The sequence below is a fragment of the Castor canadensis genome, chromosome 7 (genome assembly GCF_047511655.1).
Source record: "Castor canadensis chromosome 7, mCasCan1.hap1v2, whole genome shotgun sequence".
Taxonomy (NCBI): domain Eukaryota; kingdom Metazoa; phylum Chordata; class Mammalia; order Rodentia; family Castoridae; genus Castor; species Castor canadensis.
In genome coordinates, this window is record NC_133392.1 from 840,162 (window position 1) to 857,500 (window position 17,339).

Sequence of the window (17,339 nt, forward strand, 5' to 3'; positions counted from 1 at the left end):
AAGAGAAAGCGTGGCCCCTGTGGCAAAACCCAGGGGACCTGCCCCTCCCCTCACCCAGGTGGTCCCTCCCCTCACCCAGGGGATTGAACTGTGTGGGGCATTTCTATTGTCACGATGATGGGGAGGTGCCACTGGCCCCAGAATAATGGGAACCAGAGAGCTGCACCTAACTCTGGCCCTCACCACTGGGCCCTGACTCCTGCATCCACTCCATCCAGCAAGGCCATCCTGCCTCAGGTCCCCAGCCAGTAGTACTGCTGGGTCTCAAGGTCGTTCTTAGAAACCTTGAAGCCACTAAGCAGCAGCAATTCCTCTTAAGCAGTTCCAGCTGTTTTCTAACTTCACCAGTACTTGCTTTTTGTTTCCTGTTTGGATCATGGTGAACAGAATTCAGATTTGGGCAAGTCTGGCCAAGGTTGCCCGAAAGCAGGGCGTGTGGGATGTCTGCCGGGCAGCAAGCCGCTTCTGCCTCCTCTACGACAACATCAAGACAAGGAAGCCAATGAGACTGAAGCGAGGTTGGTCCCCCTCATGGGTGGGGTGGGCTGGCCTTCAGGGCTTCACACCTCTGAGTGGCCGTGGCAGCCACAGCTCCTCTGAACCAGCAGGTCCCTCTCCTCCCTGGGGCACTCAGCGGGGCTACTCTCCCGTAAAGCCTACAGCCTCCTGGGAGAGGCCAGGACTGGCCCCGAAGCAGCAGAAAAGGCCACTGTCTCACAGGAGCCTTCAACTACTTGGAAAGCAGTATTTCTAAATGTGTGTGCAATCCAGCCAGCCTCAGCGTCTGTGGGTTTCTCCTCCGCAGATTCAACACTTTGAAAATACTTGGGAAAAAAGTCTGTTTTTTTTCCTGGTTGTTTCCTAATGTTGCTGGCTAAATGACACACTGTAACAATGGCTCAAGTAGCGCTCACATTGTGTTCAGGGTTACAAGTAACCTTCAGGTGATCTAGAGCCCAAGGGGGGTGTGCATAGGATCTGTGCCAACCACACCGTTTTACAGAAGCAACGTAAGCACCTCGGGTTTGGATGTCTTAAGTCCCCAAGGACACTGAGCCACGGCTGTACATGTAGTGACTGCAAGTGACAGCCCATGACAAACATGGCAGTGACAGTTACCACCGACCATTATTTCCGCCTTGCATTGCTGGACGGATTCAGCATGGCGGTGTCCAGCTTGCTACACATTTGAGAGCCCACACGCCCTGCCCGGTCCATCCTGTGCGGAATTGGGCGGAAGCTTGGGCCCCTGGGGCAGGCCAGGAATTCCTGTGGTGTTGATCTTTCCCTCAGGAAGGAGGAAGAAAGTTGCCAATGGCTCCTCGCAGGACATCTGGGGCCAGTCTGAGGTGGGCCTGCAGAAGCCAGTGCCCCATGATCTGCTGAGGAAGTTCGCAGAGGTGGGGTTCATCAACGCCGAGGTACGAGGCCAGGGTCGTAGCAATGTGGCGATAAACACTTTAGCATGTTTATCACAGGACCCTATGTTTTGCTTCCTAAACAAAACTGGATGTTAAGGAAGGAAACTTGCCTGGGTTCTTGGAAGTTTTCCTAAGAGAAAAGTATGAATCAAAATGCATCATGATGCGTGTTGATGTCCATTTTTTGTTAGAAATAATTTCTGAACTCTTGAATCCAAAGTCACATAGATATAGCTTGTCACTGCCATTTCACTTGGGGGGTTTAAATTGGAGCTGATGACACGCTTTTGAAGGAGGCGTGATTTCTGTCGTGTGCCTCTGTGGGCCCGGCCAGGGCCTGGACTTCGATCCACAGCCACAACTCTAGACAGCCTGGTCCCCTGCCCGAAGTTGTCTGGGTAGAACAGGACCTGCTGGACCCAAATCCCACCCTGTGGCCCTAAGCCCTCAGCTCTCCATTGAGAGTCTCTGGGGACACATATGTGACCTGACCCAATCCCTGTGCTCTGCCCGGTCCTCCTCAACTCAGCCTGTCCCTGGGGGCCTTGGTAGCCTTTAATGCTGCAGAATGTATTTGGGAGGCGAGTGGGGAGACCAGCAGCCTGCTGGCTCATCTGTAGAGGGTGACGATGGCACAGGCTGTGCTTTTGAAACCAACCCTTCTCTTCCCGAGATGTGTGGCTTCATTGAAGTGACAGTCCATGGAGGTGGCCATTGGGGGTTCACTGTGCAGGCCTCTCTACCTTGTGTTTGGCATTTTCAAGCAAACCTTAAGGATGCTTGGTTGTGTGTTGCCCCGATCCTGGGCCCCTGTCCTGATAACCACTTTCCTGCAGGCCACCGTCCACTTGCTGCGCTCAGAAGGTGTGGAGCTGAATGACCAGGCCATCCCACCTGAAGACACTAGCCAGCATCCAGCTGGCTATGTGCCTGAGCCTCCAGACACCAACACAGAGTGGATCACGTACAGGTGGCAGTAGTGCAGTTGCTGTGGAGGCTGAGGGTGGAAGTAGAAGTGGATACCTCTCTGGCCCGGGCTTGAGGCTTGGTGGTCCTGCTTCTGGACAGAGGAGGTCCAGACACTGGGGCCCAGGCTGCTCCTGTCCATCCCAAAAGTAAAGAGTGGCTTGGACATTCCAAACATTTGTTACAGAAAATAGACAGAAATATGCAACAGAGATTACGGTAGCTCACAGAGTCTAAAATACTTAACATCTGGTCCTTGATGGAAAGTTTACCTGGCCTGGGCTGGCAGGGCAGAGATGCTGTCCCCGCATTCACTGTGTGAGTGACAGGGAATTGCCCTATGCTGGGTATGACCTGGCAGCCTGTATGTAAGGGGATGGACACATAACAGATTGGTGAGGAAGTGGGAGAAGGAGGTGTGCAGTGGTGGCTGCAGGGATGGAGAGAAGGCAGCTTGGGCAGAACCTCAAACCAGCAGTTCCTCAGAGAGGTAAGTGACAGCTCAAAACCTCAGGAGGACTGGGAGGAGCAGCGCAGGCTGCCAGGCTCAGAGCCTCAGGTGAGATCCAGCTTCAAAGGCAGCTGCACAAGGCAGCAGGACAGTACTGGGCTTGTCCCCAGGGTTCTGTCTGAACCCTAGGCTGGCCTGGAACACCCTCCAGACGTGAGCAGGGACTGCAGGAGAGTCCACGCGCACTTCTGCAGTGGCTCATTTGGGAGAGGCTTGGTGTCGAGCTGAAGGCTTCGTGGTGTACCTTTGCAGAACCTGGATAGAAAGCCTGTCACGCTATGCCATGAGTAACTGGCTGCGCTCTGCAGATATTGGGCAGGAGATAGGGGAACCCTGGATCGTGCAGAACGCTGTGGTCTATGTCCTGAACCACAACCACCATCTCATCGTGGCTGGGCGGCAGAAGGAGCTTGTGGACGCCTTGGACCACCTCCTGAGCATCGTCAAGGTCACAGGTCACAGTGGGTGGGTATGGGCTCCACGCTCGTTCCATTTTTCTATTTTTTCCTTTTTTTTTTTTTTTCTGTTTTCGGTCCTGGGGACCGAACTCAAGGCCTTGCACTTGCCAGACAAGCGCTCTTCCACTGAGCTAAATCCCCAACCCCTCCATGCTCTTTCCAATGCAGGGAGGCTTGTGGAGCTAGGGCCGCCACGTGAGTCAGGCATGTCCACTCTGGGGGCAAAAGGATGGCCAGAAAGACCAGCAGGTACAGGGAGCCTCACACTCAACATGGGTTCCCACCTGCCTCGCAATGCTTCAAAAGCCTGCAGCAGGGTCTGCCTGGGGCCAGGTCACTCACAGAAGTGTCAGGGAAAACTGACTCATCTTGGGTTTGGGGGAGGGGATGGGAGGAAATCTATGTCTGTATGTCTCTTACCCAAGTGGACCTGACTTGTGGAACACAAATGTTTTGCAGCTATAATTAGAAATTTGAAAGCATTGATTTGGGTCAAAATTTTATCAAGGTGAAATTTTTTTTTAATTTTTATTTTATTCATACGAGCATACAATGCTTGGGTCATTTCTCCCCCCTTCCCCCTGCCCCCTCACTTACCGCCCCCCTCCCCGCTGCTCCCTCCCTCTCCCCCCCACCCCCTCAATACCCAGCAGGAACTATTTTTCCCTTATTTCTAATTTTGTTGTAGAGAGAGTATAAGCAATAAGAGGAAGGAACAAGGGTATTTGCTGGTTGAGATAAGGATAGCTATACAGGGCATTGACTCACATTGATTTCCTGTGCGTGGGTGTTACCTTCTAGGTTAATTCTTCTTGATCTCACCTTTTCTCTAGTACCTGTTCCCCTTTTCCTATTGGCCTCAGTTGCTTTAAAGGTATCTGCTTTAGTTTCTCTGCGTTAAGGGCAACAAATGCTAGCTAGTTTTTTAGGTGTCTTACCTATCCTCACCCCTCCCTTGTGTGCTCTCGCTTTTATCATGTGCTCAAAGTCCAATCCCCTTGTTGTGTTTGCCCTTGATCTAATGTCCACATATGAGGGAGAACATACGATTTTTGGTCTTTTGGGCCAGGCTAACCTCACTCAGAATGAAGTTCTCCAATTCCATCCATTTACCAGCGAATGATAACATTTCATTCTTCTTCATGGCTGCATAAAATTCCATTGTGTATAGATACCACATTTTCTTAATCCATTCGTCAGTGGTGGGGCATCTTGGCTGTTTCCATAACTTGGCTATTGTGAATAGTGCAGCAATAAACATGGATGTGCAGGTGCCTCTGGAGTAACAGTCTTTTGGGTATATCCCCAAGAGTGGTATTGCTGGATCAAATGGGAGATCAATGTCTAGCTTTTTAAGTAGCCTCCAAATTTTTTTCCAGAGTGGTTGTACTAGTCTACATTCCCACCAGCAGTGTAAGAGGGTTCCTTTTTCCCCGCATCCTCGCCAACACCTGTTGGTGGTGGTGTTGCTGATGATGGCTATTCTAACAGGGGTGAGGTGGAATCTTAGCGTGGTTTTAATTTGCATTTCCTTTATTGCTAGAGATGGTGAGCATTTTTTCATGTGTTTTTTGGCCATTTGAATTTCTTCTTTTGAGAAAGTTCTGTTTAGTTCACTTGCCCATTTCTTTATTGGTTCATTAGTTTTGGGAGAATTTAGTTTTTTAAGTTCCCTATATATTCTGGTTATCAGTCCTTTGATGTGTAGCTGGCAAATGTTTTCTCCCACTCTGTGGGTGTTCTCTTCAGTTTAGAGACCATTTCTTTTGATGAACAGAAGCTTTTTAGTTTTATGAAATCCCATTTATCTATGCTATCTCTTAGTTGCTGTGCTGCTGGGGTTTCATTGAGAAAGTTCTTACCTATACCTACTAACTCCAGAGTATTTCCTACTCTTTCCTGTATCAACTTTAGAGTTTGGGGTCTGATATTAAGATCCTTGATCCATTTTGAGTTAATCTTGGTATAGGGTGATATACATGGATCTGGTTTCAGTTTTTTGCAGACTGCTAACCAGTTTTCCCAGCAGTTTTTGTTGAAGACGCTGCTTTTTCTCCATCGTATATTTTTAGCTCCTTTGCTAAAGACAAGTTGGTTATAGTTGTGTGGCTTCATATCTGGGTCCTCTATTCTGTTCCACTGGTCTTCATGTCTGTTTTTGTGCCAGTACCATGCTGTTTTTATTGTTACTGCTTTGTAATATAGTTTGAAGTCGGGTATCATGATACCTCCTGCATTGTTCTTTTGACTGAGTATTGCCTTGGCTATTCGTGGCCTCTTGTGTTTCCATATAAATTTCACGGTAGATTTTTCAATCTCTTTAATGAATGTCATTGGAATTTTGATGGGAATTGCATTAAGCATGTAGATTACTTTTGGGAGTATCGACATTTTTACTATGTTGATTCTACCAATCCATGAGCATGGGAGATCTCTCCACTTTCTATAGTCTTCCTCAATCTCTTTCTTCAGAAGTGTATAGTTTTCCTTGTAGAGGTCTTTCACATCTTTTGTTAGGTTTACACCTAGGTATTTGATTTTGTTTGAGGCTATTGTAAATGGAATTGTTTTCATACATTCTTTTTCCGTTTGCTCATTGTTAGTGTATAGAAATGCTAATGATTTTTCTATGTTGATTTTATATCCTGCTACCTTGCTGTACCTATTGATGATGTCTAGAAGCTTCTGAGTTGAGTTTTTTGGGTCTTTAAGGTATAGGATCATGTCGTCTGCAAATAGGGATATTTTGACAGTTTCTTTACCTATTTGTATTCCTTTTACTCCTTCTTCTTGCCTAATTGCTCTGGCTAGGAATTCCACTACTATGTTGAATAGGAGTGGAGATAGTGGGCATCCTTGTCTGGTTCCTGATTTTAGAGGGAATGGTTTTAGCTTTTCTCCGTTAAGTATAATGCTGGCTGTAGGTTTGTCATATATAGCTTTTATAATGTTGAGGTGCTTTCCTTCTGTTCCTAGTTTTCTTAGAGCTTTTATCATGAAATGGTATTGGATCTTATCAAAGGCTTTTTCTACATCTATTGAGATGATCAAGTGGTTTTTGTCTTTGCTTCTGTTAATGTGGTTTATTACGTTTATTGATTTTCGTATGTTGAACCACCCCTGCATCCCTGGGATGAAGCCGACTTGGTTGTGGTGAATGATCTTTTTGATGTGTTGTTGAATTCAGTTTGCCATTATTTTGTTGAGGATTTTTGCATCAATGTTCATTAAGGAGATTGGCCTATAGTTCTCCTTTTTGGAGGTGTCTTTGCTGGTTTTGGGATAAGTGTAATAGTGGCTTCATAAAATGTGTTTGGCAGTTTTCCTTCCCTTTCTATTTCGTGGAACAGTTTAAGGAGGGTTGGTATCAGTTCTTCTTTAAAGGTCTGATAGAATTCAGCAGAGAATCCATCAGGTCCTGGACTTTTCTTTTTGGGGAGACTCTTGATTGCTGCTTCAATTTCATTTTGTGTTATAGGTCTATTCAGGTGATTAATTTCCTCTTGGTTCAGTTTTGGATGGTCATATGTATCTAGATATCTGTGCATTTATTTAAGATTTTCAAATTTATTTGAATATAGGTTCTCAAAGTAGTCTCTGATGATTTCTTGGACTTCCATGGTGTTTGTTGTTATCTCCCCTTTTGCATTTCTGATTCTACTAATTTGGGTTTTTTCTCTCCTCATTTTAGTCAGGTTTGCTAGGGGTCTGTCAATCTTGTTTTTTTTTTTTCAAAGAACAAACTTTTTGTTGCATTAATTCTTTGTGTGGTTTTTTTTTTTGGTTTCTATTTCATTGATTTCAGCTCTTATTTTTATTATTTCTCTCCTTCTATTTGTTTTGGGATTTGCTTGTTCTTGTTTTTCTAGGAGTTTGAGATGTATCATTAGGTCATTGATTTGGGATCTTTCAGTCTTTTTAATATATGCTATATGGCTATAAACTTTCCTCTCTGGACTGCCTGTGCTGTGTCCCATAGGTTCCAGTAGGTTGTGCTTTCATTTTCATTGACTTCCGGGAACTTTTTAATTTCCTCTTTTATTTCATCAATGACCCATTGTTCATTAAGCAATGAGTTATTCAGTTTCCAGCTGTTTGCATGGTTTTTATCTTTACTTTTGTTGTTGAGTTCTAGTTTTATTGCATTTTGATCAGATAGAATGCATGGTATAATTTCTATTTTCTTATATTTACTGAGGCTTGCTTTGTGCCCTAGGATATGATCTATTTTGGAGAAGGTTCCATGGGCTGCTGAGAAGAATGTATATTGTGTAGAAGTTGGATGAAATGTTCTGTAGACATCAACTAGGTCCATTTGATCTATTGTACATTTTAGATCTAGGATTTCTTTATTGATTTTTTGTTTGGATGACCTATCTACTGATGATAATGGGGTGTTAAAGTCTCCCACAACCACTGTGTTGGAGTTAATATATGCTTTTAGGTCCTTCAGGGTATGTTTGATGAAATTGGGTGCATGGACATTGGGTGCATATAGGTTGATAATTATTATTTCCTTTTGGTCTATTTCCCCTTTTATTAGTATGGAATGTCCTTCTTTATCTCGTTTGATCAATGTAGGTTTGACGTCTACTTTGTCAGAGATAAGTATTGCTATTCCTGCCTGTTTTCGGGGGCCATTGGCTTGGTAAATCTTCTTCCAGCCTTTCATCCTAAGCCTATGCTTATTTCTGTCGGTGAGATGGGTCTCCTGTAAGCAACAAATTGTTGGATCTTCCTTTTTAACCCATTTCGTCAAACGGTGCCTTTTGATGGGTGAATTAAGTCCATTAACATTAAGCGTTAGTACTGATAGGTGTGTGGTGATTCCTGTCATTTAGTTGTCTTAGTTGTTTGAAGGTTTGATTGTGTGTACCTAAGTTGAGGTTACTCTCTACTTTTTTGCTTTTTCTTTTCCTGTAGTTTGGTGCTGCCTGTCTTTTCATGGTTAAGTTGGGTTTCACTTTCTGTGTGCAGGATCCCTTGAAGAATCTTTTGTAGTGGTGGCTTTGTGGTCACATATTGTTTTAATTTCTGCTTATTATGGAAGACTTTTATTGCCCCATCCATTTTGAATGGTAGTTTTGCTGGGTAGAGTATCCTGGGGTTGAAGTTATTTTCATTCAGTGCCCGGAAGATCTCACCCCAAGCTCTTCTTGCTTTTAATGTTTCTGTTGAGAAGTCTGCTGTGATTTTGATGGGTTTACCTTTGTATGTTATTTGTTTTTTCTCTTTTACAGTCTTCAATATTCTTTCCCTAGTTTCTGAACTTGTTGTTTTAATGATGATATGTCGTGGGGTAGTTCTATTTTGATCTGGTCTGTTTGGTGTTCTAGAGGCCTCTTGCATCTGTATGGGAATATCTTTCTCTAGATTTGGGAAATTTTCCGTTATTATTTTGTTGAATAGATTACGCATTCCCTTTGTTTGCACCTCTTCTCCTTCTTCAATGCCCATGATTCTCAGGTTTGGTCTTTTGATGGAGTCGGTGACTTCTTGCATTTTCTTTTCACAGGTCTTGAGTTGTTTAATTAATAGTTCTTCGGTTTTTCCTTTAATTACCATTTCATCTTCAAGTTCTGAGATTCTGTCTTCTGTTTGTTCTATTCTGCTGGATTGGCCTTCCATTTTGTTTTGCAGTGCTGTTTCATTCTTTTTTCTGAGGTTTTCCATATCCTGGCTGGTTTCCTTTTTAATGTTGTCTATTTTTGCCCTGAGTTCATTTATCTCTTTATTAATTGTGTTCTTTGTTTCACTTGGTGTTTATACAGTGCTTCTATGGTTTCTTTTATTTCTTCTTGTGCTTTTTCAAATTCTCTATTTTTATTGTCATGGAATTTGAGTGTCTCCTGTACATTTTGGTTGACCCTATCCAGTATCATCTCTATAAAATTCTCATTGATTACCTGTAGTATGTCTTCTTTTAAATTATTCTTGTGGGCTTCATTGGGTCCTTTGGCATAGTTTATCTTCATTTTGTTGGAGTCTGGATCTGAGTATCTGTTTTCTTCATTTCCCTCTGGTTCCTGTACTAATTTTTTGCTGTGGGGAAATTGGTTTCCCTGTTTTTTCTGTCTTCCCGTCATTGTCTTTGGTGTTGTTACTGTCCCTGTACTGTGCAATTAAGTATTTTCTAGCTTGTAATAATAACAATGGTGATATTTAGAATGGAAGGGTGAGAGGAGAGGGAAAGCAAAGAAGTTAAAGAGAAAGGGAAAAACAAATAAACAAACAAGTAGAAAAAAATACAAAGAAACAAAAAAGTTTCAACAATATAAACAGGGAAAGGCAGTGTACTAATCAACAGTAAGCTAAACAGGCATTAGAGAGACAGAGAGAGGATTGAAAAAAAAATCTCCAAGTTCAAATGCAATAAAGTTTCTGTTTTAATAATTTTGGTGTTTGTCCCTCAGCCTCCAATCCTGGAGATGGTGTCTTAGATGTTGCTCTGTACTTGTCTCATCAAAGGGGAAACAAAACAAAACAAAACAAAACAAAAAAACAGCACAAAGTGTCCCAAGTTCAAATGCAATACAGTTTCAGTAAGGTTTTCAGCTTGCAGGTGTAGTTCGGTTGTTTTCTCATCAAAGGAAGAGAGAAAAAAGAGTCTGGAGACAGTTCTGAGAATGGTATCTGTGGCTGTGGCTCGCCTGCCTGCTGCTGTCAGCCTGCTGTTGCTGGAGGCTTTTTTGTGCAGATCTCGGGGGTGAGCTTAGCACTCACCTGGCCCCGCAGGCTTTGCTTACTCAGATTTCTCCTGTGTGGGAGCCTCTGCTACAAGCTTTCCCCTTTCCAAGCACACTGGGGGAGGTGACACTGCACCCGCTTTCTCAGGCCTGCGTGTTTGTTTACAGCTCACGTGGGAAGTGGGTCTTCCCCCTCTCCTGTGGAGTTTTCCTCCCTCCTCCACTCTCGCAAGCTTTCCCGCTCCTGGTTGCTGGGCGTGTGCCGCCGCTCCCGCCCTCTCCAGCCAGGCCCGGCTTGTTTATTTACAGTTCTGGGAGGGATTTCCCTTCCCCGCCTTCTGCGCTCATAGCTCTTTGCTATGTGTCTTTGTTGTTCTTATTGTTTATTATTCAGTTTCTCCTTTTTTCCCTGGGTGGGGTTGGTCTGTCCAGGGGCTATGCTGATCTGTCCAGGGTCGTCTGTGGGAGTACCATGTCCCACTTAGCTCACCTCGTGGTCCGCGTCTTCCCAAGCCATATAGGCGTGGGCGTCTGGCGGCGGCCGGGGTCCTCCTGCTTTCTCTGTTCAATGTGAAGTGGAGATGTTGTGCGCAGGCTGGAGGTGTGGAGGGGTCAAAGTTTTGCCTCCTCTCAGTGGTTTTTCCTGTAAGGTGTATCTCCAGAGTCTCTCCAAGATTTCACTTTAGGAGGCACGCTTTCTGCTTCCTCCCTCTAGCCACCATCTTCAAATCTCCCCCAAGATGAAAATTTCATGTAATTTTTGTTGGTTTCCAGTCTATCAATGGGATTTTAATTTTTTTTACACCAGATTCTAAAGTAGGATGCTAAAATGAGTCAACGCAGCAGCAGAGCCAGTGTGACCACACTAGTAATCCCAACCTGGGCCATTTAGTGAGAGCCTGTCTTAAAATACAAAAACTGAAAACAAAGCTAAACCAAAGCAAGAAGGAACACAGCAACATCTGCACGTTATGTTTTTAAAACTGCAAATCGTGAATAAGTGACTGCTCAGCAGTGTGGCGCGCTCTCCAGAGCTCACTCCCTGCCCAGGGGTCTCACGACCACGTTTGCTTCCAGGGACTCTGTGTTGCTTGCTATGCTGTGCAATGCCCTGGCTCGAGGCCTCATCATCAACTGGATTCCTACCCAGACCCCTGAAAAGCTGAAAAGGTCTGTGCGGCCAGTTATGTTTCACACTCCCTTGGACTCGGGAGCCACCTCTGAGACCAGGACAGCAGTGGAGGTACCACCTCCCTCGGGACAGGGCATGAGCAGGCCGGGGGAGGGATGGTTGCGTGGACACTGGACAAGGTGTGGGAGGGGAGGGATAGGGGAGGGCCACTGCCTGGACAAGGTATGGGGAGGGGAGGGTCTGCACCTGGACATGATGTGGGGTGGGGACAGGGGACAGAGAGGGTGCCTAGCCAACCTGGGGGAGGAATGTGGAGGCCTCTGAAGCTCCAGGCAAGACAGGGATTCAACCCTCAGGCTGTGGAAGTGGGACTGCAAGAGAAGTTTGGGACATGAGACTGGCAGGCTCCATGTGCCTGAAGGAAGGGGTGGAGAGGGAGCGGGTCAGCCCGAAGGGGATGGTGGGAGCTGGGCCATGCCACTGCCATTCTGGGGCAGAGGAGAACTCGTGAGTAGAACCAGGCAGGACAGCACTAGAACACTGGGAACTGACTCTGCAGCTTGAGCAGGGAAATAAATGTCAACCCCAGGTGACAGACTTCTCTCATGACATTCGTTTCCCATAAGTGTGACTGTTACTGTGGTAATCCACACAAAAGGAGAATGATGGGTATGGATGGAGGTTCCCAGAGTTCGAGAACTCATCAGCCATTTCTAACTCAAAAGGATCTTAGAAAACCAGAAGAAAAGCCAGTTTCCTCAGAGCCACAGCAGAGCCTGAGTGTGGACCCCAAGAAGCACTTTGGGGAGAACTGGAGGGGTGTGGTGAGCGGTCTTGGCCCAGCAGTCAGATTGGAGGAGATGAGAGCCAAGCTCAGCAGCTCACACTCTTGAACCCCTCTGGCCATGGGTAAAACAGAGCCTGTTGCCCATGTCCACTACCTGGCCTATGCTGGGGTCAGAGCCGGGCTGGAGAAGCCTCCCCTGCCACAGGGCCATGGTGGGAGCAGTGCCGGATGAGGTGCAGAAGGGGAGGGGTCAGTACAGTCTTCATTCCCAGAGAGGAATGGGCCAGGCAAGAGGTCTGAGCTGGAGGGCATGTTGGTGGCTGGGTCCAGGCGCTAGAAGACCACCCTGATGATGCCGCAACTGCCAGGGTGGATGAATGCTCAGCACAGTGAGGGGCCAGGTCTCAGCAGGTGACAGTGCACAGCAGCAGACTCCAGCTGTGGTGGTGGGGGGTGAAGTATGCTAGAGGAGGGACACAGCCCATGGGGCCCACACACACTTCCATGGACATTCCTGCAGAATGTGACAGGATTTCCTGCAAGTTTGTCCCGGAAGGGTGGAGGGGACAGCAGGGTCGGACTTTTGTCTGTGGACTCATGTGCCACCTGGCTGCCCTGCAAGGACCAGGGTTGGTGTCATGGCTGGGAGATTGAGTATCTCTGGTGAGCAAGTGGTCACTCCCAGTGGTGGTGATCATGGCACTGGCGGGGCTCTGGCTAATAACCCCCATATACAGGGTTTTATCCCCCATTAAAGGTGGGGAAATTGAGGCACAGAACTGAGAAACTTGTCCTCACACACAAGCAAAGAGAGGCCAGGGCCAGATGGGCTTTCAGGGCCTGGCCCACACGCCCCATTACTGCCTGCACACATGTGGAAGGTCTGATTCTCAATGTCCACAATCCCAGAACCACTGCCTGCCACAGTGGGACAGGAGGCCCTGCTCAGCACCCCTTCACTGTGGCTTTGGGTGCATTTCTGATCTGCACCCTGGGGTGACATGTTTTGCGCTGGCTCTCCAGGTGTGTGACTGCAGGTGTGCACATGGGACTGGCAGGGCCCAAGGCTGCTCCCCACCCCCTGCACACCTAAGGAGCATCTTTGGGCCCTTGGAGTCCTCGGGCCGCTTGAGGACTGCTTCTTACTGTCCGCACAAGAGCTGGCTCCTTGCTTGGTGGCTTGGTCTTGGCTCAAGGTCCAGTGTCTGGATTGAGGCTTTGTGAACAAGGATGCGCTATTTCAGGTGTGCGAGTTTGTGCTGAACCTGACCAATGGGAACATGCCCGAGGAGGTGGTCCCCATCAAAGTGCGACAGCAGGTCATCGCCACCTGGGTGAAAGCCAAGCAGCTGCTGCAGCAGCAGATCGGACAGCGGCTGGGCACCGAGGAGCAGGTGTGGCTCTGTGACAGGGCTGAGGCAGCCCCAGGGCAGGGGGCACCAGCCTACAAGCAGGACCCACAGGCTGCCTTTTCCCAAAGTTTGGCCCCCTGTTCCCATCACAGGCTGAGACACATCTGGCTGCTGTGGGGAAGCAGTTCTCATGTTGGAAGGTCTGTAGGCTCGTTCCCCACTGAAATTGTTGCCCTCGAGAGTCCGGGCAGGCAGCCTCTCCAGGTCTGAGTTCTGGACCTCTGGGGAGTCTGTCCATCCTCAGTGCCACTTATCCGCTGAGGGTCACCTCCTTGGCAGGGTGCTAGCCCACACCCCCAGCTAATGTTTGATGGGAGACTGAGAGGGGACAGGGACCAAGTAGACTCAGCCAACCACAATGCCCCTGATCCTGCAAACACAAGCCAGTGGGCCACAGTGGAGCCTGAGGACAATCATCACAGGCTGGACAGGGATGCGGGGGTAGCCAGGAAAGGCACAGGGATGGAGACAGGACATATGGGCCAGGCCAGGAATGAGGGGTTGGTGGGAGCCTGGAGCACCTGCAGTGCAGGTAGAGGCAGAATAAGCTCCAGGAGCCTGTGGAGGCCTCAGCACCAGGTCCCAGCAGCCCTCCACCCCAGCCAGGCCACCCCAGTGGTGAGACGAGTGGGTCGTCCTCACTCGAGGCTGCACAGACACAGGATCTTTCTGTTATTATATGGGGGAAATAATGTGGAGGTAGACATTCACAGCAATGGCCTCAGGTAGAAACACTGAATTTTGTGGTCTGGTTTTCTGATACACCTGCTTCACAGGGTTGATTCAGGCATTCTGCAGCCTGTCTTCTCAGTTCCTCAGACCACCACTCACTCAGTGCTCCTCCTCCCCAGCAGAGCACGGATGAGGACATCAGCTCCATGACCAGAGTCCTTGTCGCCCTTGAAATGTACTCGTGCAACGGACTGGGTCTCATGGACTTCACCGTGCCCTCCCTGGCCCAGGTGGGTGTCACCAGTGTCCCTGGAGGTATGCCAATGCTGTGTGCTGAGCTGAGAGTCCCCACCCCAGAAAGACAAGAGGCTGAGCCTCCGAGGGTCCTGCCTGAGGCGGTCAGAATTGGAACCCACACCCACATCCACACGGAGGCTCTGTCTGTCTGCCACAGGGCTGCATGTGTTTCCCTCACGGGAACTGTTTGGTGTGTATCTTTATCTTGATGTGAGGGGAAATGCTTCTGAGCAGCCCCTCCATGTCCTGCCCCACCCCGAGTCCTCGGCACAGGGGGTGGCATTCACGGGGACCACACACATCATCCCAGGCCAGGAGAGGGCATGGCTGTGAAGGCAGTGGCACGTTTTATAGTGCAGGTGGGCCTTGCAAATTGCGGGTCTGTCCAGGATGGCGTGCGCTAAGCGATGAAAAGTCATCATCACTCACGTGATGCCCTTCTGTCCTGGTTGCCTGCTGCCGGGAAGGTGGTGAAAATGGCTTCTGAGTGCAACTGGTCGGACCCCGTGGTGGAGCTGCAGACCCTGACACGCCTGACGCACTTTGCCTACGCGGCCCATGACCATGAGGTCACCATGGCATGCTCTCAGAAGGCCACGCAGATGGGCATCAGATACCTGAGGACATTTGATCAGTAAGTAACCTCCAGAATGCAGCAGCCTTCAGTAACCACCATGGGAGGACATTGAAGCAGGTGTCAACCTTGGCTCCTAACTCACCCAGACACCAGTCAAGTATAAAGTTAAAATAAAGCCGCCTTTAGACAGAGAGACCCAGAAATTGTACTGTTCTTACTCCATTTTTAGAAAGTTGCTTGAGGATGTGATCAAAAAATATATATAGATATAGATATAGATATAGATATCTATATATATATGGTAGTAAACTAGAATGTGAAGGATGTAGGATGGTGGAAATAACAGATCAAGGTGAGCCAAGGTCAGACAATGCTGGCTTGCTGAAAGAGCTGCCATCTAACTCAGAGGAAAGGACCCACTGTGAAGAGCTCCACAGGTCCCCTGGAAAGGAAGATAGTACAGGGGGAGGGGGTGCGACACTGGAAACACAGCAAGGCTGGGGTGAGGCATTGAACTCAGTGAAATCCTGTCCATATGCATGGAGGTGTTGAAGTCCCTCCACCAGGATTAGCATTTGCACAAAAAGAACTGATGAGTTCTGACAATTCACAAGTCAAATAAAAGCACAGACATCATGCTTTAGGGGCAGAAAGCAAGAATGCACAAGGGGAGAGGACAGTGCCACGATGCCCTCTGAGAAGGCAAGCAGAGAGTGACACTTACCGCTTACCCAGGGTCCAAAAGAGTAGAGGCTAGGATGATAAGGGGAGCCAAGAGCCGTGCCCTAACTAGCTGCAACAGCAGGGCAGTACTAGTAGCTGGATGCTAGTTACTATGACAAGAGCAGGACAGGGAACACCGAGGACAGACAAGCTGAGAAACCTCGGTAGGGGCCAGGTCTGAGGTGAGCTCATCCCTGCTAAAACACAGAGCTGCAAACTGAGAAGTCTCCCGACAGGGAGTTGGCAGGGTGGGGAGAGGCAGGCATCCTCAGCCATGTGCAGGCTCCCTTCACCACTCAAAAGTTATTCTTAGAGGAAAGAAACCAGGCAGACATCTCTGCAGAGCGATGGGTGCGTGCTGTGCGTGTTCACATGCGGCTGCCACCTGTGTGGATGGGGACAAGGGCTGCCGCAGCTCGAGGCTGGGTCTGACACTCTTTTATCAGGGATCCTTACACCGAGTTTGAAATTCGCGCAACAAGAAGGTAACAGCGTGCATATGCACAGATGGCAGTAGAGAAAGGGACAGGCCACACGTGACCACAAGAACAATTTCCATGCTCGAACTTTGGAGAATCATCTGTAGATGTCACTGACCACTCAAGGTCATGGCAGACCTGGGCTGACCATTGTTCTGAGTCACAAAAGTCAGTTCCCAGGTAAGGAGGCAGAGGAGGCTGTCACACACAGGAGGGTTGTTTCACTATCATACCACGAACACACAGCCTCAGTTTCCTCTTCAGATCACAGACCCCCACTGCACAGCAGGTGCAGGGTCAGTACCTTCGTCCTCTTGCTCCTTCGAGCAGAGTGCAGACGTGGCTATCTGCTCTTGCAGGCAGGTGCCTAGCCCCTAGGACCCCAGGCCCTGAAGGGATTCTCCCTGGGAAAATGCATTTCTCACAGGAGGCATTCAGTGCCTATCTGGAATGTGCCTCCTACAGCACCAGATGGGGACCATGCCCTGGCGAGTGTGTGGTTTGCCTGTGCTCAAGCCACTGTGCTGTGTGAGGAGGCAGGGACGGGGGTAGCGGGGGGCAGACGATGCTGCTTTGAGGCTGCTCTGCAGTGTTTGTCCCACTGAACTCCAAGTGCACAGTGCAGACCTTCTGTGGCAAGACTGCCTCTTGGGCCAGGGCACAAACTGACTGAGGGGAAGCCCCAAAACAGCTACCCAAAGTTAGTCATTAAAAACCAGTTAGTAGCTTGCCATGGTGGTGCACGTCTGTAATCCCAGCTACTTGGAAAGTAGAGATTGGGGGAATCTCAGTCCAAAGCCAGCCTCAGGCAACAGACCCTATCTGAAAAATAACCAAAGCAAAAACAGGGCCGAGGGTGTTCTGTAGCCCTGCCTAGCAAGTACTGACCTCAAACTCCAGTACTGCGAAAATAAATAAATAAATAAATAAATAAAACTTAGTGATTCTGTCTCTTGGTTCTGGGAGTTGACTGGACTCAGCCAGTTGGTTCTGGGTTGGATTTCATAAGGTCATGTCAGGGTCAGCAAGGGCCTGTCATAGAGCACCCACCAGCCAGCCATCCACCAAGCTAACTCCCACATCTCCAGAGCTCTCTCCTGTGGCCGGGTGTCCCCAGGACGGCTCTCCATTGAGGTACCAGAACTGACCTCATCATGTGGGCTCTCTAAGCATGGTAGTTCCAAGTCAGTGTCCCCAGCATGAGTGTCCAAGACACCC

General features: G+C 48.3%; 1 protein-coding gene across 6 annotated transcripts in view; it reads left to right on the forward strand.

Moving 5' to 3' along the window:
* Positions 1-17,339, forward strand: part of Cfap46 (cilia and flagella associated protein 46) — a 93,103-nt gene that overhangs the window by 24,902 nt on the left and 50,862 nt on the right. For all 6 annotated transcript variants that reach the window (XR_012449577.1, XM_074078025.1, XM_074078026.1 and 3 more), the window contains 8 exons: positions 388-518; positions 1,294-1,421; positions 2,258-2,391; positions 3,151-3,363; positions 11,120-11,285; positions 13,206-13,355; positions 14,228-14,335; positions 14,810-14,976. Coding sequence is in view for 5 of the 6 variants with exons in the window: in XM_074078025.1 (XP_073934126.1) it covers positions 388-518; positions 1,294-1,421; positions 2,258-2,391; positions 3,151-3,363; positions 11,120-11,285; positions 13,206-13,355; positions 14,228-14,335; positions 14,810-14,976 (1,197 nt within the window). In the remaining variant the exon portion in view is untranslated. The remainder of the gene's footprint in view (positions 1-387; positions 519-1,293; positions 1,422-2,257; positions 2,392-3,150; positions 3,364-11,119; positions 11,286-13,205; positions 13,356-14,227; positions 14,336-14,809; positions 14,977-17,339) is intronic.